Here is a 27,713-nt window from a genome sequence, read left to right on the forward strand (position 1 = left end):
AAAGAATAAAAACAAGTAATAATAAAATTGATTATACAAATACAACAAAGGCAAAACTAGTCTTCCAATCGACTCATGTGACTGAATAATTATCTATAGAAGATCAATGTAGAATGTCAATAGTTGAGCTTATTTTTTTACACTTTCAATAGAAAACTCGTTTTCAAATTTTATTTTCCTAAGAAAAATATGTTTTCTAAATATTTTGAATACAAAAACAAAACATACAATAGATAATCCAACAATTTTTAATTTATGTATTACAAATTACAGTTTACAATTTATACATTATAATATGTTGCTGCATAACTTTGTCCATAAACCTATACGAAAATATGGTCATCGGATATGTCGGATCCTCTACAGACTATGTATTTAAAAAAAAAATCTAACACGAATACAGTAACATTTTTTTAGAAGTCCGAGCAGCATAGCTATCATCGCGAGATTCTCAATATCATTAGAAAGGTGAAAGGTCTTTCCTAATGTAGTAGTTTCCTGATGGACTTCCTTGAGGTAAAAGAGCAAGCCAAACAGGACTTTGAGCACCCTCTTCAACAGTTAATGTGCCACAATTGCAACATATATCAGTTTTCACATAACCTGGACAAACACAGTTTATGAGAAAATTTGGGTAATTTTTAGCCAATACTCTTGTGTAACCATTTAGGGCTGCTTTTGATAGGACATAAGCAGATACAGTTGTTGGCCAATTTTTTATTTCTAGCAAACCCTCTTTAAAATCTTTGAGAAAAACATTCAAAACCTCATCCACTTTGTCTTCTGTTAGATTATCACAATCATTTAAGACTCCAATAGCCCATTCATTGCGTACTTTCTGAAACAAAACATCATGTCAGCTTTTCTTGTTTACTGTATTAAAAATAGATGTTTGTGATATGACGTGTTATAAGATTGATATGCACTTAGATAAAATACCTCTAATTTTCCACCAGAGGAGGAGACATTGACAATACGTGGTGAATCAGATAATTGAAGTAGAGGTAATAATTCTTGTATCATCCATTTTGCACCATAGTAATTTGTTTTTATACATTCTTCAGCTATATCAATAGTTTGAGTGGCTACCTTTATCTTCTCAACGAATAAGTCTTGCTGCAATTAAGACCAACACTAGATTATTTCATTTCAAATGGGATAAAGAATATACTCAAGAATTTTTATTTTTTTTAATAAGAATATACTCAAGAAATTCACACAACTATAGGTAAAATGGCCCTCGTGCCTAACTCAACTCCAAATGTAATGACCCGAAAGGTCATTTGGTGATTTTTCGTAGAAATGACTATTTTGCCCTTTCGGTAGTTGCCCCGAGTCCCATGTTTTGTGGTTGTAAAGTTGGTTTGAGGAAAAGTTGGTAAAAAGTGTTTTTGAGAAGTTGAGTTTTTTATGAGTTAAAGTTGGTTAAAAAGTGTTTTTTTTGAGTCATTTGGAGTTTCGTGACTCGGATCGGATTTCCATCGATTCCGACAGTTTTAGAATGTCGAAACGGGTATGTGTGAAGTTACGGAGTTGAAACGAAGAATTGAGGTCCTAAGTTGCTAAAGTTGTAAAATTTTGATAAAGAGTTGACTTTGGTCAACATATGAGGTTCCGAGGCTCAAATTGAAATTCCGAGAGTACCGTTGGTTTCGGGAGGTGATTCTAAGTCTAGAATGAGTCTTGGTTGAATTTTTAGACGCTCCGTTTGAGTTTCGAATTTTTTTGGCGTTAAACTAGTTTCTTGGCATCTTATTGATTTTCGGGTCAAGGAGTCCTCGAATTCAAATAATGACGGTTCCATTGAGTCCGGAACGTCGAATTTAGTGGGGGTACATATTTAGTTTGTGTGCACTAGATTCCGAACGAATCCCGAGGGTCCAACGGGGACTTAAACTTTGGTGTTATTGTTGTGTTTCAGCTGCAATAGCAGTCCTTTTTAAGTCAAAAAACAGTAGCCATTTTTCCCCAACTTGAAAAATACCCATTTCTCCATTTTTAGACTTTNTCTTTTTTTTAAAGCCAAAATCAGTAGCTAAATTCCCCCAACTTGAAAATATCCATTTCTCCATTTGTGCACTTTGAGAGCTTGAAAATAGGCGATTTCAAGTGGTTTTTCGCAAGGAATTCATTGGGTAAGTTATTTCCAACTTAAATCTTTGATTTCCATCGATTATTTATGGATTTTAACATCAAAATTTGAGATCTCAACTGTAAAATTTGGGGGGTTTTGCCTAATCCGAATTTAATAGAAAATTTGAGTTTGTGAACTCATTTCAACTCCTTTTTCGAAACGGTTTTCACTATTGGATTCTAAATTTCTTGGGGAACATTTTTCACTAAAAATTTCCAGATTTCGAGAATATTTTCCAGGATGAAATTTTTTGACCATTTTACCCTTTTTCTCAAAATTTCACGATATTGGTGTTGTTAGATTCGTATTGATTGTGGGATTCCATTTATGAATAGATTGTGGTGATTTGGAGCGTGCTCGGAAGGGTAAAACTCAGATTGGAGTTACTAGTTGAAGTGTTTTGAGGCAAGTGGCTTCTAAACTTTGTTAAACTCTTAGACTACACATGACTACTTTCCTAATTGTGTTGGGGAGTAATGGGGATTGAGGATTAGTTTTATTTGTTAATTGAAATTGTTGTAATTGAAAGATGGGGAATAAAACGAGCTAAATGTGTTATATGTCACTTGAATTTGTTCAATAAGTCATGTGATAACTGATATTGAGGGGATAGAAGAGCATGAGTAGGCTATGATTGATACAGACATTGATGTTGAGACAGATGATGTGTAATACTATGATGTGGTCGTGACATCGTTGTGATTGAGACAGACGATGTGTAATACTATGATGTGGTCGTGATATGGTTGTGATTGAGACAGATGATGTGTAATACTATGATGTGATCGTGATATGATTGTGATTGATGACATGTGCATATTCATTATTCATCCCATGTGTGAACTATCTGTTGCATGAGTTCTGAGACACTGATATGAGGATGGATGGATATGAGACACAGTTGAGACTAGCTCCGGCTAGAGATATATGAGATGGACTAGCTCCGGCTAGCGATTTGGATGCCGATGGGATCTGGTTCCGGTGATGATACATGGTCCATGTGTGGCCCCCATGGGTTCTGATTTGAGTATTCAGCGCTGTCTGATTACATCAACAGATGTGTATCTTAGGACAAATATGCATCACGACTACATGACATCATTATTGCATTTGCATCGCATTTGACTTCATCTTTGTCTGTGGTGTGTGGATTTTACCTACTTGCTCCTCTTCATGTGATATATGATCTATTTGCTCTTATATGAGGATATGAGGTTGATGTTTAGATACTGTTGGATATATCTGTTGATTATGAATTGTGTAGTATAGGTTGTTGGTTCGCTGTTAGAATGAAGTTTCGTTGGTTCGGTTGGGATTGAAAGGAGTTGTTTGTAGCTGCTAGTTTAGCTTAGTTTAGTGTTACTTGCGAGTACCTGTTGCTTTTGGTACTCACCCTTGCTTCTACACAGTTGTGTAGGTTGACCGCTCTATCAGATCCGACTTATTACTCATCTTCAGATTAGAGCTTCCAGACTTACTTGAGAGGTAGCGGTTCATTCCAGACGTGCCCTCAAGTTATCTATATTTACTGTTCTGTTCTGTTCTAGAACTTTACTATGAGACTTGTATATTTTATTCAGATTCTGTATTAGAGGTTTGTACATGTGACAACCAATTCTGGGGTTATGTTGAGTTTATTTAAAGACTTCCGCTTATCTTTCTATCTTATTCTTGTTTTATAAATTCTGTATCGTCAGGTTTTTGGGTGTTAGGCTGACGTGTCCGGTGGGGTTTGGGCACGTGCCATCACATCTGGTTTTGGAGTGTGACACCAAATTTCCTTGATGTGAGACTTAACACCTCAGTCTCACGCCTAGGACTGAATATTTGGTACATGGACAATTTAATATGATAAATCATAGATTGTAAATTGGAATGTGTTTTGTTTTAAAAACCATGTAAAAAAATAAATTTCAATTCTAAGTCAACCTCAAAAGCTAGCTCATGATGAGAGGATCAGGATACTCGAGTCTATCTCATCCCACAAATGTGAGATTTAACACCATAAAATTGAAAGTAGATTCTTTTTTTTTTCTTTTATATGAATGAAAAAAAATATATATTCTATATATAATAATAAGTCACAATGCAACTATCATTGTAACTATCTTGTTAGCTTTCAACCAAAAGCTAACAAGATTTTTAGTTACATATTAATTAGTTAGTTAAATAATAAATATGTCATTGTATGAGTTATTTATTACTCATTCCTTTTGAATTTGTTAATCTGATTTTGATCTGACACATAGTTTACGAAAGTAAATTAAATTTTGAGAAAAAACATTAAGTGATACTTGAAGTTGTCCAAGATTTTCAAAAATATACCTTTACTTTACGTGCGTGCTATTACCCCACAAAATATTCTAAATCACAATAAATACACATTTTTTGCACAATATTTCCACTTTGGACAAAAATATCCTTCGAATGTGCAATTTCTTAAAAACAAAAAGTCGGACCCATTATTGATGTATTGAAGGATGCTTTGGTAATTTCCTATGATGAATTTGTTTTGTTTGTTTCTTTTAAATTTATTTTACTATACTAAATAATTGTATAAAATACTATGAATCACGATAATTAATTACTTAAATATTAAAAGATATAAAAATATATAAAAGATCTGATTGACTCTTCAAATTTTACCGGTGACACATAAATTGGGACAAATGAAATAATATATATTATTTGAAAATTTCTTTAAAAGTACTATAAATTACAATAATTAACGGCTAGAAATATTTCAAAGACAAAAAAAATTGATTGAATCTCAAATTTTTTTTAGTACTACATAAATTGAGAAAGAAGAAATGACATCTATTATTTGAAAATGGCGTAAAAGTATTACAAATCATACAATAAGAATTAACAATTTTAAATTTTAAAAGACTTTAATGTTTTATACTTATTCTATTTCCACTTTGAACAAAAATATCCTCCCAATATGCATTTTTTTTAAACAAAAAGTGGGACCCATTATTGATGTATTTAAGGATGCTTTGGTAATTTTTCTATGATGAATTCGTTTTGTTTGTTGTTTAATTTTTTAAAAATAATTATATAAAATATTATAAATCACAATAATTATTTTCTTAAATATTTAAAAGATATAAAAATATGTAAAAGATCTGATTAACTCTTCAAATTTTATCGGTGACACATAAATTGGACAAATGAAATAATATATATTTTTTGAAAATTACTTACAAAGTACAATAATTTATAGTAATTAACAATAGAATATTTTAAAGACAAAAAAAATTGATTGAATCTCAAAATTTTATTAGTACCACATAAATTGAGAAAGAAGAAATAACATTTATTATTTCAAAATTGCGTAAAAGATATTACAAATCATACAACAATAATTAGCAATTTAGAATGTTAAAAGACATAAAAAAAAATTTTACCACAGTTAACAATAATTAAAAATTCAAACTATTTTAAATTAATATTAAAGTTTGATTAACTCTTTAATTTTGTCTTTGTCACATAAATTGAAACAAAAAATGATGAAAAATTTTATTATGTACGAGGCACAAGTATGAGGTGGCCGACAATACTTGTATGAGCCTCTACTTATATTGTGCCAAGTGGAAAGTTGGGTCCTATTTCAGAAAATGGCCCAAATTCCTTTTTCTCTCTCTTCTTTTTCAACGATTTTTTTCTCTTTCTTACTTCCTTTTCTTTGATTTTTCTTTTCCATGAAAAATAATTGTATGAGGATCCATTCACTTTTTAACACATGGAATTGTGGGACCAATTTGTCCTTAAATCTGCTAAAGAAATCAATTGGAGGGAACGAGAAGACACTTTCCCTCCATAATAAGGTATTTTGATCACATCTCACCAAACAAAAGATACAATATAACTAATCACTTTCTTTCTCAGATATCTTTATCAATTCTATACCAGAAACTCTCTCATTCTAAGATATCTTTAATATTTTCTAATGCTATAATTTTTTGTACAGATTATATGTGTTTCAAATCAAGGATGGAGAATGTAGATGTTGATAAAGGAACTACCGACCAAGAAGGTAATATCTTACTTCTGTGAAATTTTCTTAATTCTAATAGAAATTCTTAATTAAATAAGATTAGCTTATGTTTTATTTATTCCTCGTATTTTGATACTAATCATCTAAAAACTGTTATTGTAGCTCACAACGTAAATGATCAAGAATATTCCACAAGAACTCATAATGTTTATAACATCAACAAAAATTTTATCTTTGAGATTGGTATGAAATTTGTCTCAGAAGAGGAATCATACAATGCATACAATTCATATGCTATGGCAAAAGGTTTTAGAATTCGAAAAGGTCCAAAGACTCATAACAGAAATAACGAAATGACAAGGTGCTTATTTTTTTGTTCTTGTCAAGGACAATCTGATAAGCTTTCTCCTTTTCAAGAAAGAAAGCGACAAAGATTAGAATATAGATGTGGTTGTTTGGCTCGTATAAAGTTTAAAATTTCAAATGGCATATGGGAAGTCTGTGAATTTAGTGATGAGCACAGTCATCCCATGATTGAAGGAAATTTAAGGCATTTCATACAGTCTGGTCGAAAGCTCACAAGTTCTACTAAAAATATTCTTGGTACTATGACTGATCCTGGAATTCGCACAAAAAAGGCGATTCGATACCTTCAAAATGAAGCAGGTGGGATTGAAAATGCAGGATTTATTGAGCAAGATGCACATAACTTTGTACAAGCACATAAGAGAAACATGATAAGTAGTGGAGATGCTCAAACTTTGATAAATCATTTTAGGCATTTGAATTCAGAGGACTCAAACTTCTTTTATTCTTTCCAAGTTGATGAAGATAGTAGATTATGCAACTTCTTTTGGAGAGATAGTATATCCAGATTGCACTATGAGTGCTTTGGAGATGTAATGATTTTTGACACTACATACCGCACAAATAGATATAACATGATTTGTGCTCCATTTGTTGGTGTTAATAATCATTGGAAGAATGTTTTTTTTGGATGTGCTTTCTTATGTAATGAAACAACAGACTCTTTTGTTTGGTTGTTTCAAACATTTTTGAAGGGAATGGGAGGAAAAGCACCAAAAACAATTTTTACAGATCAAGCTCATGCTATGGCGGCTGCCATTAGACAAGTTTTTCCCAACACCTGTCATCGATTGTGTGAATGGCATATTGATAGAAATGCTTAAAAGAATATACCTCAACTCTATTGGAAACAGGGATTTCGAAACTATTTTGATACTCTCTTATGGAGATGCAAGTCAGAATCAGAATTTGAGGTGATATGGCAAAATATGATATGTGATTGGAACTGTGCAGATAATTCTTGGCTTCAAAAGCTATATGATTTAAGAAAGAAATGGTGTCCCGCATTTAGTCGTTCTATTTTCTCTGCGGACATTAAATCAACTCAAAGAAGTGAAAGCACAAATAGGGTCTTCACAGAAATGGCATGCAAAACAATGAGTATAACTGAATTTGTAAAGCATTATGAGCAACGGACAACTGAAATGCGTGACACCGAAGCAACAGAAGATTACAAATGTCGAGGAAAGCCAAAACTTTTCGTAGAAGATTGTGGGTTCTTAAAGCATGCTGGTAGTGTGTACTCAAGAAGAATTTTTACAAGGTTTCAACGTGAATTTTTGCAAGGGACAACCAAAAAAGTGATCCATGTGGAAACTGCTGGGACTTATACTAAATATACAATTTTAAAGGGTGAGAATAATCAAATTGAAACTGTCCAGTTTAATTCTCTTGATAATTCTATCTCTTGTACCTGCCAAATGTTTGAAACCATGGGTTGGTTATGTTGTCATGCACTAAGAGTTTTATTCTTTGATTTAAATTTTTCTTGTATTCCTGAGAAATACATTTTGAAAAGATAGACTAAAAATGCCAAGCATGAGTGTGGATTTGAGGAGTACACAGAAAAAAAAGAGACGTTGAAGTCGTCCATGACAATTCGCTTAAATGGGTTGATGAAAGAGTCGTTTACTGTTATGACTTTAGCAGCAAATGATGTGGACTCCGAGGAAATTGCCAGAAAATATTTGTATCTGGCAAAGGTCGAGATTATTAAACATCAAAGTGAATTGTATGTTCAAAATCATGAGAAGAATAGGAGCAAGTTCAACTCCTTTAATGATTCTGTTACAGGGTGTAAGGATCAAATTTTGGATCCAATTAAGAAAAAAGACAAAGGAATTAATGGCTATGGAAGAATGAAGTCAAAAAGTGAGCAGAGGGAAAAAAAACCATCACAGAGAAAATTGAAAAACAGAACAGAATATCCACATGAGTATCAGTCTTTGAACACCATGCCAGGGACTTTTGCCTCACAGTCAACTTCAATACCACAAGAATTCACGGTACTAAGTTTTCTTGTGATACTCTTTTCATCAAATTAAATATTTCCTATCACTATGTTGTTACTTGATTCATCTACTAATTTTGATCCTTTTTTTAAAAAGTAGTTGATCTACTAATTTTAATTCTTTTCTATCAAATTTACACATGCAGTTACATGGTGTTTGCATTCAAAGTCAAGATCCAAACAATCCACAAGAAAATGTTGATACCAGTGGAAAGAAAATTCAATAGAACACCTAAGCACAATAGATTTTATTTTTGAAAATTATATCTGTAATTTAGTAGTAAATATGTGTGTAGCAACTAGCAAGTGATTTTTGGTATTTTGACATTAGAAATGACATGTAAAAAGATCCTCTTCCAACAACTTATACATTCGTTTCAAATATCAATTAAATCAGACTATTTACTGATGAAAATTATTAAAGTATGGAAGTAGAAAATTTGGAACAATGATTGGAAAAGAAAAACCAAAGAAAAAGAAGTAAAAAAAGTAAGAACGAGAAAAAAATGTTGAAAAGAAGAGAGAGAAAAAGGAATTTGGGCCATTTTCTGAAATGGGACCCAACTTTCCACTTGGCACAATATAAGTAGAGGCTCATACAAGTATTGTCGGCCACCTCATACTTGTGCCTCGTACATAATAAAATTTTTCAAAAATGATACATATTGGGCCCGTGCTAGCACGGACTCCGATACATAAAGAAGGTGATGTGGCACCTTTCTATGGCCTCCATTCATATTTGTCTTTTTTATCTCTTTTATTTTTACCATTTCTTCCTTCATTATTTAATTATTTTATTTTTAATATCTCAAAAAGTCTTCACATTCAATTACTCAATTTTTCACCTACCACTATCATATATAGTTAATATCTTTAATAAAATAAAAAAATAAGTACCAATAACTCACACCTCTTTAACTTATAATCTTAATAATATTCATAACTCCTTTTTTTTTTTTTTTAGTTTTCATAACCCCCGAAGTTAAATTTATTAGTTTATGACACCTTATGGTATTCCTCCTCCTTTTCTATATAAATTCATATTTTGTGGCAAGAAAAATTTCATTCAAAGTTATTATTTCACTTCTCCATCACCATATCTACATTACGGTGAGGAAGAAATGCTAATCATCACATCATATGGTTGCTTTCAACAAAGTCGTAAAGAATCTTTGGGTAAGAATGCTTCTTTTAATTTTTAAATTATATTTTTTATATTAATAATTTATGTGACGTTATTTATTTTGTTTAGTCAATTAAACTAATCTTTGAAACTAAATTGAATAAACTCAATCCAAATAAAATCATGGAGTAACTAACAATTTCATAATATACTATTTGTGCTTGTAGGGTGAAGAAGAAAGTTGAGGAAGATACAAAAGTAGAGAAAATTGTGAATTTTGGAAGAGGATAATGTAGAGTCTTACAATAAAATTATTACTATAGTAATTTGATCTTTTTAGTTTTTCTTTCCAATTCTCTATATTTCATTTATGTACTTTATTGAAGAACTTAAAATATAAAGATTTTTTTTCTTTTTCTTTTATATGATTAATGTTGTACATACATAATTCATTAGGTTAAATTATGGTTAGTTCTTCTGAATTTTTATTATGATAATTTTTTGTAACATTCTAAAACGAACATTATGTACTCGATGTTATTGTTTATTTGTATGCCGAAGTGCATTTCTAAATACGACACTAAGATTAGAAGCATTTTAAAGAGCGGAAATTCGATAACTCCCAAAAAGAAAAAGAAAAACGTTATCCAAGCAATGAATTTAAAAAATTGACAACAAATTTGAGTATTTGTATAATTTAAATAAAAAGTTAAAGAAACTATAAACATTATATGCAATACTTTCTTTTTCAAAAAAAAAAAAAAGACAAAGATCCTATTTATTTTTTTTCTTATTCTTTTAGTAAATTTCACTATATTTTAATTTTTTATTATTATTATTAAAAAAGTGTCAATTATTACTTTCTACATTTATTTTTATTATATATTGTAAAAACTTAAATGTCTCAAAATTTATTATTCTGCTTATTCCTATTTTTTATTGTAAATTTAAAGTCCTAAATATCTAACTCCAACCTTTCATTCTCCAAGAAGAATGAAAAAATTATATGTATCTATATTACTATATAAGAAGAGGGGAATAAGTATTCACCACAAGTCAACATGTGTTCCAATAAGAAGAGGGAATAACCAATATATTATAAAAAGAAATGACATATAAAATAAAATGGAGAGAGTATTGGTTTTTCAAAATGGAAAAGGACAAAACACATATTAAATTAAAAGACATATAAAAAAAAGTTGGTTTAACTCTCAAACATAAAAAGTAACATATGTTATTAAAAACTTTAATAAAAAGTACTATAATTTATAATAAATAATAACTTAAAATATCTACAAGACAACAAAAAAAAAAACTAATTTTTGTACTGCTTCTGTCACATAAATTAGGATTGGGATGATTTTAAAATTTTAATTTTGGTTATACATTATAAAATAGCCGAAAAATTGAATGATATAATTTTTTAAAAAATAACCGAATGAATCGTCCTATCGATAGCCTTAATGTTACTTCTACTCTGTTTATTTTTACTTAAATTTAGAAAGATATGCTTCATTTCTACCTTCAATCTTATCGCTACATTTATTTGCTATTTAAAATTGAAATTAAAAAGACAAATGACAAATAAGTTTCTATATTAGCTCACTTATGAGCAAAATATATTATAACAATCTTTACTAATTTTATAACAATACATAAACTATACTCCCTCCGTCCCATATTAGATGGGCCCTTCCAACTTTACACGGTGATTAAGAAATCATTAATAAATTGGAAGACTTCACCATTTTGCCCTTTGTTTTTATCAATGTACATTGAAATGAGTTACAAAAAATACACATACAATATAGGAATGGTCATATTAATTGGAGGGGTAAAATGGAAAAGAATTAATTAATTCTATCCTAATTTAATAAGTGCTCAAATAATATGAAAAAAATATTTTTAGTAAGATTCTCATATAATATGGGATGGAGAGAGTAACAAGATAACTTTATTAATGTTGGGCCCAGGCAGCGCCCGGGCTTTCTTTACTAGTATATTATATAAAGCTAAATTATTAAAAAAAAAATGATTTGATACCTCTCTTTGGCCAATAATCCTTATTTATTTATTTTTATTTTTTATTGTTGTAATTTTCACTATATTTCTATTTATAATTACTATTAAAAATGTGTCAATTACTATTCCCTTCATTAATTTCTATTAGTTATTATAAAATTTAAATACCTCAAATTTTACTACTTCACTTATTCCTATTATTTATTGTAAATTTAAAGGCAAAAATATTTATCACTCAAATCTTTCATTTTCTCCTTAACGAATGAAAACTTTTTAAAATAGAGTAGTCTAATGAAATATCATTTCAAATAGCTTGAAAAATGTTAAACCATCCCTTTAACTCTCCTAATTATGAGATTTTTCTTTTTATCTAATTTTCAATAATCTAAAAAATATTTACATAATTATTCAATTAAAGAATAAGATAATTTCTCCAAAAAAATAATCTAACATCCATTTATATTTATTACGTTTCATGATGAACCCATGATTAAAGTTGATGGTAAAAAATATAGCACTAGCCAAAAAAAATAATTTTTCCCTGTTTTCTTATTTATTTTATTAGTTTATAAGAATAAAATTCACAATTATTATCATAATTTATTGTCCAAATTTTTCATATTCTTTATTGAAAATCAAAACTCACCCACATAGTGATATATGAAATCATTATATTCGCTTTTAACTTCTTCATCTTTATGTAGTGTTTGGATTACATAATTTATTCAGTTTCTATACAAAATTGATATTTGAGCTCTCCTGTGTATTTATTATTTCTAATTTTTAAAGTAATTTTTTTACGAAATATTAATTTTTATTCCTTTCATATGAAAGTTTTGTGTAGATATATAACAAAAAGTTTAAGCTATTAATTTTATCAATTAAACAAATTGATATGCTCATATTTTAAAGTAATAATTGTGAAAATTTTGAATTATAAGCAAGAAAAATTACATGAACTCTAAATTTGTATAGTTAAATAAATATATAAATGTAAATAGTATTATATAAAGGAAATTATTAGTGAAATCTATCTATCTATCTATCTATCTATCTATCTATATATATATATATATATATATATATATAATCTAAATGAGAAACCGCTGATGTGGCACCTCTTAGAAGTCAAGATTTCTATTTATCTATTTTCTCAATTTTTAAAATTTTTCATCACACTAAATATAATATGATTTAATATTACATTCAATATATTAAGCATTAATTGCATTGCAAGAATAGAAAAAAAATTACCATTTATGGACAATAAAGGTTTAATTACAATTTTATTATAATTAAGGAAAGAGAAAGATTACAATAAACGTTTAATTACAATTTTACTATAATTAAGGAAAGATGAAGATTAATTCAACATTCTATAATCACATTTAATATTCTAAATATTAATTGTATAGTTGAAAATGGAAGAAAGATCCCATTTTCGGGAAAAAATATTTTAATATCCTAATCTGAAACTTTTGGCATTCTCTATAATATTAAAAATTATATTTTTCATTTAGAATAATTACGTATTTATGGGATGAAACAATGAAATCATTTGCAACTTTTATTATTAACACAAATACATAATGATTAAAAATATTGTGAGTATATAAAGAGAATCACCATTTAAGGACAATAAAAAATTAATTACAATATATAATTTTATCTATTTTTTTTTAAACCCTCTATATTTCTTTATGTATTTTTTTACTTTTTTTAAAACCCTTATCTTTCTTTTCTTTCTTTCACGTTCTTTCAAGAAAATAAGAGTATAAACTTTTTTTTTTATTATAGTCATTTATATCACTTTCTTATATTTCCATCTTCAATTTCATTAAATTCATCTCTTTATTCTATTTGTGTATAAGCTGATTATCCTTTCATATTTTGCCTTAATATTATTTATTAAGATTAATTAAAAGTCATTATAATATTATTTTAAATACGGTAGCAAAAGGAGCCCCAATTCTAATCCAACCATAATTTTTTTCACAATTTTCTTTTCTAGCTTTTCAATATTGCTATTAGAAAATAATACTTTGGAGAGACATAAGGTAATCTTAACTTCCTTACTATTTTTATGTTTATACTATTATGGAAATATATAGTTTTTTCCATTTCATTAAATTATATAATCAACAAAAATATGATGATTATATTGTATATAACAATAAACAATGATGCATCTTTCATACTGTCAAATAATTGTTCCAGCAAATTGAGATTTACATTTTTATGAAATTGTGTGGTTGTTGTAAAGGGGTTCATATTATGGATATTTATATTAAATTAAATACAAATGCATTGTTCATATGTTTCCTCTTTCCTTTCAATGAATTTGGTAGGCTTTATCAAGCTAAGGGTTTCAGGACACATCTTTTCTGTCTCTCTATTATTTTTTTTTTTTCATATTTCACTTGTGAAATTACATTAAATATGTTATTGTTGTTACATTATTAGAGAATATTTAATATTATTTTTTATGAGAAATTGTAATTGTTTCTGTAAGTTATCATGGCATGGTGTGATATTAGTGATTGTCGAGACATGTATGGAGGAGCATACATGGAAAAGGTTCTTACATAAGCATCTTGTCATTTGAGTATTTTCTCTATTTTCATCTAACACCCAAAATAATAATAAAAAATTATTGGATGATAAAGAGATGTCAAATGAAAAATTATTTCAATATATTATAATTGATTGGTTTATTAGTTTCATTATTCATACATACTAGAGGTTTGTTTTAATTTTTTGAAAAATAATATTAATTTTTTTAATTATATTGTTCAAAAGATATTGATTGTTGAATTCGAACTATTATGCTTTACTCGCGGGTTCAAAATTTATTTAAAAATGAAAAAGTGTTAATTATATGTTTAAAACTTACTTCCAAATGAAAATGTGTTAACTAATAACTATATGTTCAAATAATTTTAAGCACGGATAAGCTTATTTTGTTACCATTATAATAGAATAGTTAAGATGAATTTATCAACAAATTAACAAGAAGTCTTGACTAAATTTGTACTTAATAATTTTAAACTTAACAAGTATAAGGATCTTTAAATTTAAAATTGTGTTAATATTTGAATTTTTTATTGACGGATAATCTTAATTAGATAAATTTTAAACATTTTACTTAATTAACATGTCATATTATATTAAGTGGATATTTAATTTTTAGAAGGATTGTAAATTATATGCATATATATGTTTCTTTTAAAATCTTTAGTAACTTATTGACTTGTGCTAAATAGTTATATCACCACAAAACAGTTAGAAAGAGAAAAAGTGAGGGTGATATTTTTCTTTGGTCAAGAAATACAATTATATTTTTTTTAGATTTCCTTTTTATTTATGTGCTATATTAAAAGAATTTAAAAAATATTTAACTGTTAATTATATTAAATGTGCATTGCAAAGAAATTAAAAAGACATTTTTAGAATATGTTAAATGTAAAACTTAATTTGTATTTATTTTCATTAATTACTCCACACAACTTTTTATTATTATGACCTATAAAATAATTAATAGTCATATTCATCATATTATTTGGTGTTTCATATAGTAGCCCTGTAAATAAAATCATTGTAAGATTTTATAGAAGATCACATTAGGTTTTTAGGTTGTTATATTTTCGGTGCTTATAATATTCATATTTTAATTTGATTTGAAGAATAAGATGAAAAATGGTGATCGGCTTGTGGGAGTGGATGTCCATAAGAACTCGAAAGATATGTGTACTAATTTCATATTTTTCCTTCTATTTTTTAATGAGTAAGGAATTAAGAATGATGTTGCATTTTTATTGGTATGATTTATCTTTATTTTGCATTCTTATGTGAATTTCTTATTGCAATTTTTTTGTTCAAAATAGTAAAAAATTTAATAACTTTATTGGAAGTCTACTAAGTACTCATCAAACATTTTTCTCTTACATCAATATTATATTTAATAAAATTATCAAAAATTTATCACTCTTTATAACCGCGCGAAGCGCAGAGAAGTTCACTAGTAACATAAATAATGTAAAACACCCAAAAATGAGATAGCAACGTGTATAAAATTGGCGCATAAAGAAATATGTCTTTGTATTGTTTCAAGGAAAAATTAGAATTCTCTTTTTATTTTTCTTGATACTAATTTAATTCTATTATTTTTTTCTTTTATTGTTATTTTCGATCCGTTGATATATATTACTATTGTAATTTCTTAATATTTTATATCAATTAATATAGAAAAATATGATCGTGCGAAGCACATTGATTAACTAGTTAATAATATAAGCAAATTAAGAGTCACTTACTTGTGGGCTTATAATAACTTCTTTATCCAAAAGCACTCCAAGAATTGCCGCATTATTCACCTGTTTAGGTTATTTAGAAATTAATGACTCTTAAGAAAATTCATGAATCTATTAAGCAAACACAAAATTCTAAAGAAAATTGAGATTAGGAAAACAACTTCGTAAAAATGAGAAAAATGACTTGTCTAATAGAGGTAGGAAAAATAAATTTCATAAATCATATTCCATATTGATTGTGTCCTCCAACCCTCCAACACAATACATCTTCGCTCAACTCCCACCACCCATAATATTTGTCTGAAATATCATTATACCAATGATTTTTAGGATAATCCTTTTTTTTTTCTTATTTACACAAGAAAATAATTATGAAAACCCACTTATTTTTTTAGAAAACATTTTTCATTGAAATTATTTTCTTTAATACCAAATACACCATCTACAAAATTCATCGCTAATCTATCACCAAATAGCCAGTAAAAAACACTTTTTTAAAAAATAATCTGTCTCTACATAACCCGTCATAGTTACATAATTTTTCAATAATCTATCGTCAATTCATTATTAAATAGGATTAGCGATAGATTTTTGTTGTTTTTTTAAAGCTTTGGACTCAATTCTATAGAAAGAAAAATCGAAAAAGGAGTGGAAGGGGAAATACCAAGATATCAAGTTTGCCAAATCTATCCTTGATGAAATCTTTGAGTCTTGCAATACTAGAAATGTCAGTCACATCAAGTTGATGAAAAATGACATTATAATTTGGGTGGTCATACATCTTTAACATATCAATAACAGCTTCATTCCCTTTTTTCTCATCTCTTGCTGTTAAAATCACCACTATCCCCTTTGATGCTAGTTGTCTACATATTTCTAATCCTATCCCTTTGTTGCCTCCACTCACAACTGCAATCCTGATAACAACAAATTAATCCAAATCATAAGAAATTAAAATAATATGTTCATTGTGCGATAATTATTATCTCAAAAAGTCAAAATTGGAATCATCAAGAAGAAAACTGATAATAATAACTCTATTAGTTGAGTGACAAATCAATTTAAAAAGTAGTGAAATTGAGTACTTACCGTTGACTTGAAAGGAAGTTGGAAGCTTCAGCCATAGTTGAAGTTTTTGAGTGTTTGAATGTGTAAAAGAAAGAAAGAAAAACTAAACAGTAGTATTTCATTAATAAAAGTATATATATAGGTGAGACTCGAGAGTTTATATCATTTATTATTGCCAAGTGATTTAATCTAATAAAAAAAAAACTATAGTAATGAATTATGGAGTAGTAAATGATAGAGTGTGATTAGGTACTAATTTGACACTCAACCACTATTTTTTTTTATTTTTTTTGGAACCCCAGGATAACTCTCAGCCACTACAATCTCTGTCACAGCCTTTGCCCTTCGGGTGAGCACTTTGTGCGCATTGGGTAAACCCCCACTGTGTAATAGCTTGCAAATCACACAGGGGATGTAAACCGTACTAGGCAAGCCCTATGCGACAGGCTCGACTCAAAAGGCATTGAGGGGGATCAATCCTAGATCATCCGTGTGAATAACCACCCTCCAAACCAAATGAGCCATTCCGAAGGACATGCACTCACTCAACCACCTATTATTGAACTTAGAGGTCCACTTTTTGCACTATCACGGTAGTCAAGGAACACATCAGTGTGGTTGAAAATTGAGAGACAAATGCCACCCATGAGTTCTTGGATCATACAAGTCTTATTATTCGGCCACGTTAGCCATGTTTCATATTATTTTATTGGGTTCGATATGCAAGGAAAAAATATTATCTTAAAATTATTTGTGTATTGCAAAACTAAACCAAAATAAGATAAAAACTATAGAAGATGAGACAATAGAAATAGGGAGACAAGAGATGAAGGTTTTTCTTATTTTTTCAAGTATTCAAGTGTTCCTTAAATCTTCAAGTATATCCAATATGAATTATAATGCCTCTATTTATAGTATTACATAAAGGCATACAAAAAGTTAGTAATAAACATGAAAGTTATGGAGACATTCAGTGTTTTGGACAGCGAGATGCGACAAGGACCTGCCTCACCTCACGGCGAGGCGAGCGGCGAGGCGCTCACCTTTTTGAATTGAGGCGCCAATTAATACCAAAAATGTAAAATATTTAATTGCATATATAAATATCCAAAATCTCAATAACAATAACATTCATTAGCAACGTCCCTCTTTTTGTTAGCATCCGACGCCATGAATTCACTATTTATGGACAAATAAATACTATATTAATTAGTATAAAATTAAATTAAGTAGGGAAGAAATAATTATAGAAGGATTAAGTTTTTTTAAAAAATATAGGCAGATTCCAGTCCAGTGAGCAGAGCACTACAGTCTACCACAGAAGTACAGAACCGAGCATAGTCTCAAACTCTAAATACTGAAAAACAGAGAAGTTCCACCCAAAAAAAACAGAGTAGTTCCACACAAAAAAACAGAGTAGTGACTAGAGAGTAGAGAAGAACTAGAAGAGAAGAAGAGCAAAACTAGAGAGAAGATTTCATACCTAAGAAGGAGCAACAGTCGCGATTGCGATTCGCGAAGAAGAAGTCTCCACGAAAAAGCAACAATCGTGAAATCTGAGGAGAATAGGAGGAGCGTCTTGCGAAGGTCAAGTTTGCAAAAACACCCAAAAAAAAGCCCTAATTTTGGCTTTTAATTATTTAGGGGTGTGCATTCGGTTTGGATTTTTCGTTTTTAGGTTTTGTAAAAGTGTAACTCAATCCGATCCAAAATAAATTTGGTTTGATTTGGTTATTCGGTTATGTCAATAATTAATAACATAACCAAAGTAATAATAATTAATCCCTTAATATACTTTCTAATATAAATCATAAGTAAAACTTAAAATACAATACTTATAAGTATACCTATTATAGATGTAATTCAAACATAAAATATAGTAAACGTAATTATCATGAAAGGCAATAACCAAAAATGGACAAAAGTGGTTAACTCCAACTTAATTCTAAACCTAAACATTATATATATATATATAATTTGGTTTTTTTCAGTTTTTTTATTTTGAAACCCGAAACCAAACCAAAAAATCAAACAAAGTAATTTATTAATCCAAAACCAATCCGAAAAACCAAAAAACCAATCCAAATAAATATTTGGTTTGATTTGGTTTGGTTATTCGGTTTAATCCGAATAGTGCACACCCCTATAATTATTAAGTCAGACCTTAAGAAAAATAAAAAAATAAAAAGGCGATGCCTATTGCATCGCCACACCACGTCACCTTACACCTTTCCGTCGCCATGACACGCCTTTTTGAAGTCGCCTCACCTTGCCGGAAATAGGCGATGACCCTTCGTCTCGCCTTGCCTTGTTGCCAAAAGCGAAAGGCGAGCGCCTTTTATAACGGTGTTAAAATTTATTGCCCTTTTAATTTGATAAATAATTTTATTGCCATTTTAAAATTTTCAAAATTTTTTATTGCTCTTTTGACTCCAAACTCATATTTCGATACAAAAGTTTTTGGCGTATAGTCATAAAACACAAGAAGGTAAATACTTATCAGTATCAATGAACTAATTAATTTATTATTGTCAAGTGATTTAATATAATAATAAAAAGAATACTATATTAATGAATTATAGTGCAATGATAGAGTACACACAACCACTACTATTGAACTTAGAGCCGGGTCAACTTTTTGCACTATCATGGATAGTATTTTCTCCGTAATTATTTATCCATTTTTTCTTTTTAATTGTTCCTAATTATTTGTTCATTTTGATAAATTAAAAAAGGACAAATTTATTTTACTTATTATATCCTCAATTAATTACTTTGAAAAAATGTAATTTTTTGAAAATCTTAAATTTTTAATCCATCTACTTTATAATTAATAAGGATAAAATGGTAAACTCACTATGTTAATAATTATTTTTTTTAATTGATATTTCAATTCAAAAGTGAACAAACAATTAAGAACGGAGGGAATAAAAGAACACAAAAGTTTTGGTGAAAATTGAGACAAATGCCAGCCATGAGTTCTTGGACCACACAAGTTTTATTATTCGGCCACGTTAACCATGTTACATATTATTTTGGTGTGTTCGATATCTAAGGGAAAAAATAGTCTTGTTGCGAAATTAAAGTAAAATAAGATAAAGAAACATAGAAGATGAGAGCAATAATAATAGGGAGACAAGAGATGAAAGTTTTTCTTATTTTTTTCAAGTATATTCAATATAAACTTTAATGCCTCTATTTATAGTATTACTTAAAGGCATACAAAAAATTAATAATAAACATGAAAGTTATGGAGACATTAACCATGTAAGTTATAGAGAAATATCAAGAAGGAAGATTATGAAGGTGTAGGAGTTACTATACAATATGGTGTAATTACGCTTTGAATTTATAGATATCCACATAAATATATTTACAACATTGTGTATAATCTCAAATAATATTTTTGGAGATGAGATGTGGTGCGATGAAAACAGGAGTGAACATGAGGTGTGTTGAATGTTAGAGAGAATACAGTTAGTGTGGAATGACACTTGTAAAAAAACACATTAATTAGCTTTACCGGGATAAAAAGACATTAAAGACTAAAATAATGTCACAACCAAAAATTGATGTAATGGCACTCGTCTTATCCCACCAAGACAAGTCAGCCTAAAATTCAATCATTACAATAAAATGCGGAAATTTTATAATAAACTCAAAAATACCCCCAAAATATGGTTGTCATGTGTACAAACCTCTAAAGTATTACAATTGATTCAAAAGAAAAACACAAGTCTCAAATGACACTGTTTCTAGAATAGAACAAGATCATAAATAAGAGTAAGAAGGTCCGCTGAAATGACAAGCAGCTACCTCACAAACCTCAATAAGAAGCCTCAGACAAAGAGGAGAAAATATCATAAAGGTCCGGGCTAGTAACCTACAAATATGTAGAAGCAAGGGGTGAGTACCAAACCATACGCTACTCAGCAAGTAAACATCTAAACACAAGTTAAGGGGATAGAATACGGGTACTCCTTACACACCAACCGAACCTCCATAACTACAACATGCATAAAATCAGTCCAACCTAACAGTTCACAGTTTACATAACACTCAGCTCAACAACAATCACTTTAACAAATTACATATCCTCAACAACAAATTCAATATTCATCAATCACAACTTCCACAAAAAGGCACTCACAATATCAGCAACACACAAGATCAAGTTCATCAATAATAAAAATGTGCAATATAATGGAATGCAATGTCAAGTATAATAATGCATATCTGACATAGTGATACACACCCGTTGTCTCTCAGTCCGGGACCCATGGGGGACACATCTGTCCATGCATCCATCGCGGCGTGCGATACGACCCTCGATAATAGTAATCATTGTGGCTGCGATATATCCCTTGAAATATAGTATCCATCGTTGCACGCGACACGTCTCTCGAAATGGTACATCCTCTTTAATTTCTTACTTATTCTTTCTTAATTCACATAACACTTGTCACTACGATACGTCCCTCGAGGCACGCGATACGTCTCTGGAAATGGTACATCCTCTTTAATTTCTTACTTATTCTTTCTCAATTCACATAACACTTGTCACTACGATACGTCCCTCGAGGCGCGCGATACGTCTCTGGAAATGGTACATCCTCTTTAATTTCTTATTTTTTCTCAATTCACATAACACTTGTCACAATCATGTCTCAGAACAATGCAAATGACATGTTCACACAAATAATAAGGAGATGACCATTTTCATAACATTGCACAATTCACAACAACACAATCATGATACAACATCAACAATGATTTAACAATCCTTTCAAACCATTCTTAACATATCACATACAAACAATTAATCACATTGCCTTTTTTTACCCCTTTTTCATCATTAGAATTAATCAATATGGACAAGTCAACCCATCACCAAGTCTCATTACCCCCAAACACATATTACAAGAAAATACACGAATTTCATACACTTAACAAGGGTTTGGAAATTCACATGTCTCAAATTATCGAACAACCACTCCGGGACTTAAGTCTTCCCTTTTCGTTGTACTTCCTGTTGTGCTATAATTTTCCTATCTTTAGAAAAATCACTTTTTGAAATGTTCTAAGTATAAACAATTTGAAAAAAATACTTAGACAAGAGTCGCCACTTAATTTTTTAAAGAAATTAAGAAAACTTAAAATTTTCAAAGATTTAAACAGAAAAAATCATTTGAAAATACCAAAGAGGGTTCGGGGTTCAATTTACACTTCGAGAAGGATTTAAGCATTCGAAGTGCCTATTAACATGCGGTTGACCTGCTACTTGAATAAAATATATATTTTAACTATTTTTTAGGAATATGATTTAACATAAAAAATATATAATAATTTATAATATTCGATTAACTTTGAGAAAATAGTTAAACAAAGAGCAATTTTTATTTTTTAAGAAAATGGAACCTTAATTGAAACATTTAAATTAGAGACAAGTAATTAGAATTTAAACAAAATTAGATTAGTTGGTTTTTATTTAATCATTTTTTTTTGTTAATCAAAATATGAAAACTATTTTAAACTAATAATAATAAAAAAAAGTTTTGACTAAAAATTATAAATGAAAATACAAGAATTGATAGAAATGAGATTTATTAAACAAAACAACACAGAGAAATAGTTCGTCTTTTGGGGAATTTGATTAAGTTAATTAACAACTCTAAAGTTAGAGTTAATAAACAACAAACAATAAATAATTAAATAATTTAAGAGTAAGGGAGAGAAGTTGAATTTGGGCCTTTCTTGGGCCAAATTCGTTGTTTTTGGAGTTTAGCCCAATTCCCATTTTTGTATATATCTGATGTATATCAATGTATATCGGATGTATACAATTCATTTTTCTGATTTTCGAGACTTGTACGTCAACTCCAAAGACTTGTTCTTCGATTTCTCAAAGTTGGCTGACTCGATAAAAGAATTTTGGGCCTCCATGGCCCTTCTCGAAATGCGGAGGGAAGACAAATGAAATCCAAGAGGACTCGGATGGTATCACATGCAACAAAATGATAATAACAATTAGCATCCGAAAATAATAGAGCAACAATATACCTAAGACAAATCATAGCAACTATTAAACTAATATATGGCAATTGACTCGATTGAATTAAATAACGTAGATCTAGGCAAGGAGCACAAATTCCAAAGACCTAAGCTATGCTAATGATAAAACAAATGGTTACTTACACTACTGTTAACACTTAATTTCCACAATAATACATATACTATCCAACCTATTTGATAAACAAATGCATGCTAACAAATGACACCAACAGTTAAGGCTAAGAAAGTTAGGACAAATTTAGTTGATACTAAATGCATAGACACTATAATATGTCCACAACAAATTATATATTAAATGCATATCCAAATCCCTTAATATGCTAACACTACCACTAAATGAGTAAGCATATATGTACACAGATCCAAATCCCTTAATATGCTAACACTACCACTAAATGAGTAAGCATATATGTACACATATAGAACCCAGTGGCATTAGGAGCCAAAATAACTATGTCAACAGTCCATGCTAAACTAAAAAAAAAAAGAAAAAAAAAACACAGGCTTCAAGAAGAGATACCAAGCGATGACTAAATTTTGAAATAGGGATGGACATTAAACAGGGAAGGAAACCATTTTTTATGGAGCATTTAACCTAAAGAATAACAACAAGTCTAAATGGGTAAGTCGGGAAATGCTAATGTCACATACGATAGAGAAGTGACATGAGAAACAACCGTCTGAAAATCGAACATTTAAACCATGACAAGAAACAAAATTGAAACCAAATGAGGGAACAAGCAGATCGCTTGCAACCGGGGAGGGGGTAGCTATTTTGAAATTTAAAGATGCAAATCATGGGTTGTTACCAAGAGACATAGACATCAATTCGATCAAGTTAAGGACCAAAAGAAAACACAATCAGACATTAAAGAAAACAGTTCAATAGCCAATACGATCAAAGTCGAAATCAAATAAATGCTAGACTATTCCAAACTGAACGAGATGGAGATTCATCCAACTTTAGAGAATCAAAATCGAGTCAACGACTCTAACTACCAACAAACACTATCAAGCAAAACTCCACTGATTTGCAGTCAAAACAAGTCGAAAAAAATCTGAAAATTTCAACATTTCAATGTCTCTTACAGTAAAGCCAAATGACCAACACATCATGAAACCAAAGATATGAACAGAAATGAGTATTACCTTTTGGAGTGCAGCGTTTTGAGACTAACGAGCAGAAGCGAGCTATCTATGACCACAAATGAGATGAGCTCTGGCGAACTCCAATGAACCAATGGCTCGGAAACAACAAAAAAGAAGAGGACGTATCCCTCTGGAAAACTATTTTTACTATCCAAAGACTTCTATTTCTTAATAAAAGATTTGTGTGCTTCGTTGGTATCAGGCCCTAAGCTGTATATCCTCTCAACAGTGACTAAATGAGATGAATATATATAAGGACTAGATATTGGGGGAGGAAACAGGCAGATTTTTGAAATTTCGGACTCCTCTGCCCCTTTTCAAGATAACAGTGGAAAGGGATGAGGAAAAAGCTGAATTTCGCAAAAAGGGGGAAAAGGGGACGTGAAGATTTGACGTTGGGGTTGCTGGGGTATGGGTTTTACAGGGTAGTTGGATGAGATTTTCGGATTTGCAGCGCGATTTCCGCTGGGATTTCGTCTGGCGTTGGGTTTTGAGAAGAAGAAGAATAACAGGGGTGGGGTCGTCTGATTTTGCACGTTGTTGTTGATAAAGGTTCACATTTGCTGGGTTTTCTTTGAATTGGATTGGGCCAGGTCAGAGGGGAAAAGGGTTGGGTCGGCTGGGAATTAATTTGAATTGGATTGGAAGAATGGAAATTGGAAAAAAAAAAAAGGAGATAGGCTGCTGGAATGTATGAGGAAAATGGATATTGAATTGGAATTGGGCTGATAAATAGGCCCAATTTTGAGTCTTAGATGGGTTTGAGGTGTTGGCAAAAATGGTAGTTAAACAAATGATCAAATGAATTTAAATTGTAGCCAAATGGAATTTAGTTAAATTCAGCCAACTCTCAATCAAGACAAATTTAAACAAAATTAATTAACGAGTTTCTTAAATTTAACATAATAAAACAATTAATTTACCTGTAAACAAATTTACTCAAAAATATAAACATAACTTAAACTAATCAAACAAATACTTAATTAAAGCAAAAAAAAAATCTTTTTGAGATGATTTTTGAATATTTTTGAAATATATTAATTATATACATAATTATAAAACACATATATTATTTTAAAATTATAAAAATGATACAACTATTTAAAATAACTTGCAAACTATATCTATTTATTTATTTGAAATTTTATAAAACTAATTATTTTAAATCATTTGAAATTGAAGAATCTCGATGATTAATCTATAATGTGGAGGTCAAAATTTGGGTGTCAACACTTCCATCTCAAAGCAATCTATTCACATTAATAATCACAATAAGATTTCAAAATTAACAACACCCATATTACTATATGTCTAGCCTAAACCCAAAAATTCACTCAAAATATATAATCAAGTTCCTAATCTTGGTGCCAATTAATATGTCAACTCTCGTAAATCTAGGGTTAAGTTTTAATTCTCTAAATAACAAAATTTTATTTTAAGAACTCTAAACCTAAAACCCCAATTTATCAAAAATGTTGTAATAATTATATGAGAGATCCGCACCCCAGAAGCTAAACATGAAAATAAGTAAGACACAAATTGGATTGCTGTCAAACTATCCAAATATCATAAACATTTCACACATTCTATCATTATTACACCATGGTTGTATATCATTACATTATTATTATTTTATTATAAAACCTATGATATCAATTCATATATATATATATATATATATATATATATATATATACTGATCCTAATAGGACAAATGTAATCAAAGTCACCTGTAGTAATAAGAAATCCTCTACTTCAGTTCACCCTCATTCTAATTGAACCATTATAATATTGGGAATATATACGATCAAAGTGGTAACCTGAAGCTACGAGAATCTCCTTCGGAGTGCGGCATGAATGTGAAAATAATACAACAACTTCCGTGCGCCGTTTGAAGTTATTTTGAGTTTATGACTCAAACGCACCCCTATTTATCATTAATTTATTTTAATATATGGGCCAAGTAGTATAGGGTAAATTATAGTCTTGGCTCATTAATCACTTAATAAAATAATTATTTAAATTTTTTTCGCTAATTAAATAATCGTAGTTAAACGAGTAATTTAAATTCTCATTTAAATTTTACAGAAAGGGTCTTTTGTGAAAGACAGATGACTAGTTCTCAAAATGACCTAATGGGTCATTACAAATAACCTCGACATCATCTTTTGTATTTTTTTGTTTACTTTAATTTAAATAGAAGGGTAAGATTATATTTTTTATATAATATATTGCATATCCATTTTTTTAATACAATGAACCAAACATTCGCTAAATCAAGCCATATGCAATAGATAATCCAATAATTATTAGCTTACTAGTGACGAAGAGCCCGTGCAATATTTATTTATAAATTAATTTTTAATTGATACTTAAATGATTTTAAATTTTAAATTTGAATAACTTGTATATATTTATATGACAGTAAACGTTCATACTAACTGTGAAATGAATACTTGATAAATATTATATTAATTTATAATAATTTTGATTAAATAATTTTATTTTTTGTATTTTAAATAAATTATAAATATTTGTGATAGTAGTAAATCATCTCGCTCTTTTTCTCTCTAAAATCTTATGTGAGTGAACATTGTCCTTTATTTTCTAAAAAAATTGAAGAGCAATGTTAAAAATTACTGTATTTTATTTTCTTCACTTAAAACTTAATCAACATACATAAAAATCATTGTTAATTCATATAACATTTGTTTATTTTTCTCATAAATTATGTGAAATTTTTTGTATTGTTGCATTACTAATTCGCAACACTAATTTTTAAATTAGAATTTCTATATATAGTTTGTCTATTAACTAAGTTGCTCCTTAAGTATAAACTTAGTTATTTTGAGGTATTAATAAAAAATACTATTTAAGTCTTTAAAATTTTATGAGTATAAAAATATTTTCTCTATTTTAATTTATTTGTTTAATTTTAAATATTATTTAAGTATATCATATATAACTCATTCTTAAAAATTCGAATAATTTAAATTTTGATTGCACTTTAAAATATTTCATTATGCTAGTCTTTTACATTTCTTTTATTGTTTTTATAAAAAAAAAATACTTTGAAGAATATTTCTTTATTAAACTTCCAATAACTTTGTGGAAATTTGTGTGATAAATTGTTTTTTTCTCACTTTGGGGGCTTATTTTTTTTTATTACTGTGGATAAAATTTATTCTATTATTAAATTTTTTGCATATAAAAATTAGTTAGTGCTAGCATGAATATAAATTACTTCAAATCTTCCGGTTACTATGCAATGATGCTGTCAGCAACCTCTTTAAAATTAAACACCTGTGAAGTAGGCCCCATATTTCTCAAGATAAAGTGTATAGAGGAACAAAATAGTAGTATGATTGTTTTGTCTAATTTGAAAAAAGTACCTGGTCAATAGCATAAAGTACAATAGATTAGTAGCAAAATAATTACAAAATATCAATACTACCCCT

The 27,713-nt window shown here is 29.1% G+C and overlaps 1 protein-coding gene across 4 annotated transcripts in view; it reads right to left on the reverse strand.

Moving 5' to 3' along the window:
- Positions 1-234: 234 nt before the first annotated feature.
- Positions 235-27,713, reverse strand: part of LOC125867283 ((+)-neomenthol dehydrogenase-like) — a 36,016-nt gene continuing 8,537 nt past the window's right edge. Inside the window, exons 1-5 of one of the 4 annotated variants that reach the window (XM_049547764.1) lie at positions 17,056-17,137; positions 16,631-16,883; positions 15,970-16,029; positions 940-1,116; positions 451-838 (exon numbers count right to left, since the gene is read on the reverse strand). In XM_049547764.1, coding sequence (XP_049403721.1) covers positions 461-838; positions 940-1,116; positions 15,970-16,029; positions 16,631-16,883; positions 17,056-17,090 — 903 coding nt within the window. In that variant the 5' untranslated portion in view covers positions 17,091-17,137 and the 3' untranslated portion in view covers positions 451-460. Of the gene's footprint in view, positions 839-939; positions 1,117-15,969; positions 16,030-16,630; positions 16,884-17,055; positions 17,138-27,713 lie in introns of those variants that run through there. The other 3 variants (XM_049547756.1, XM_049547749.1, XM_049547737.1) reach the window with 3 other exon arrangements.

Source organism: Solanum stenotomum, chromosome 1 (genome assembly GCF_019186545.1).
Source record: "Solanum stenotomum isolate F172 chromosome 1, ASM1918654v1, whole genome shotgun sequence".
Lineage (NCBI taxonomy): Eukaryota > Viridiplantae > Streptophyta > Magnoliopsida > Solanales > Solanaceae > Solanum > Solanum stenotomum.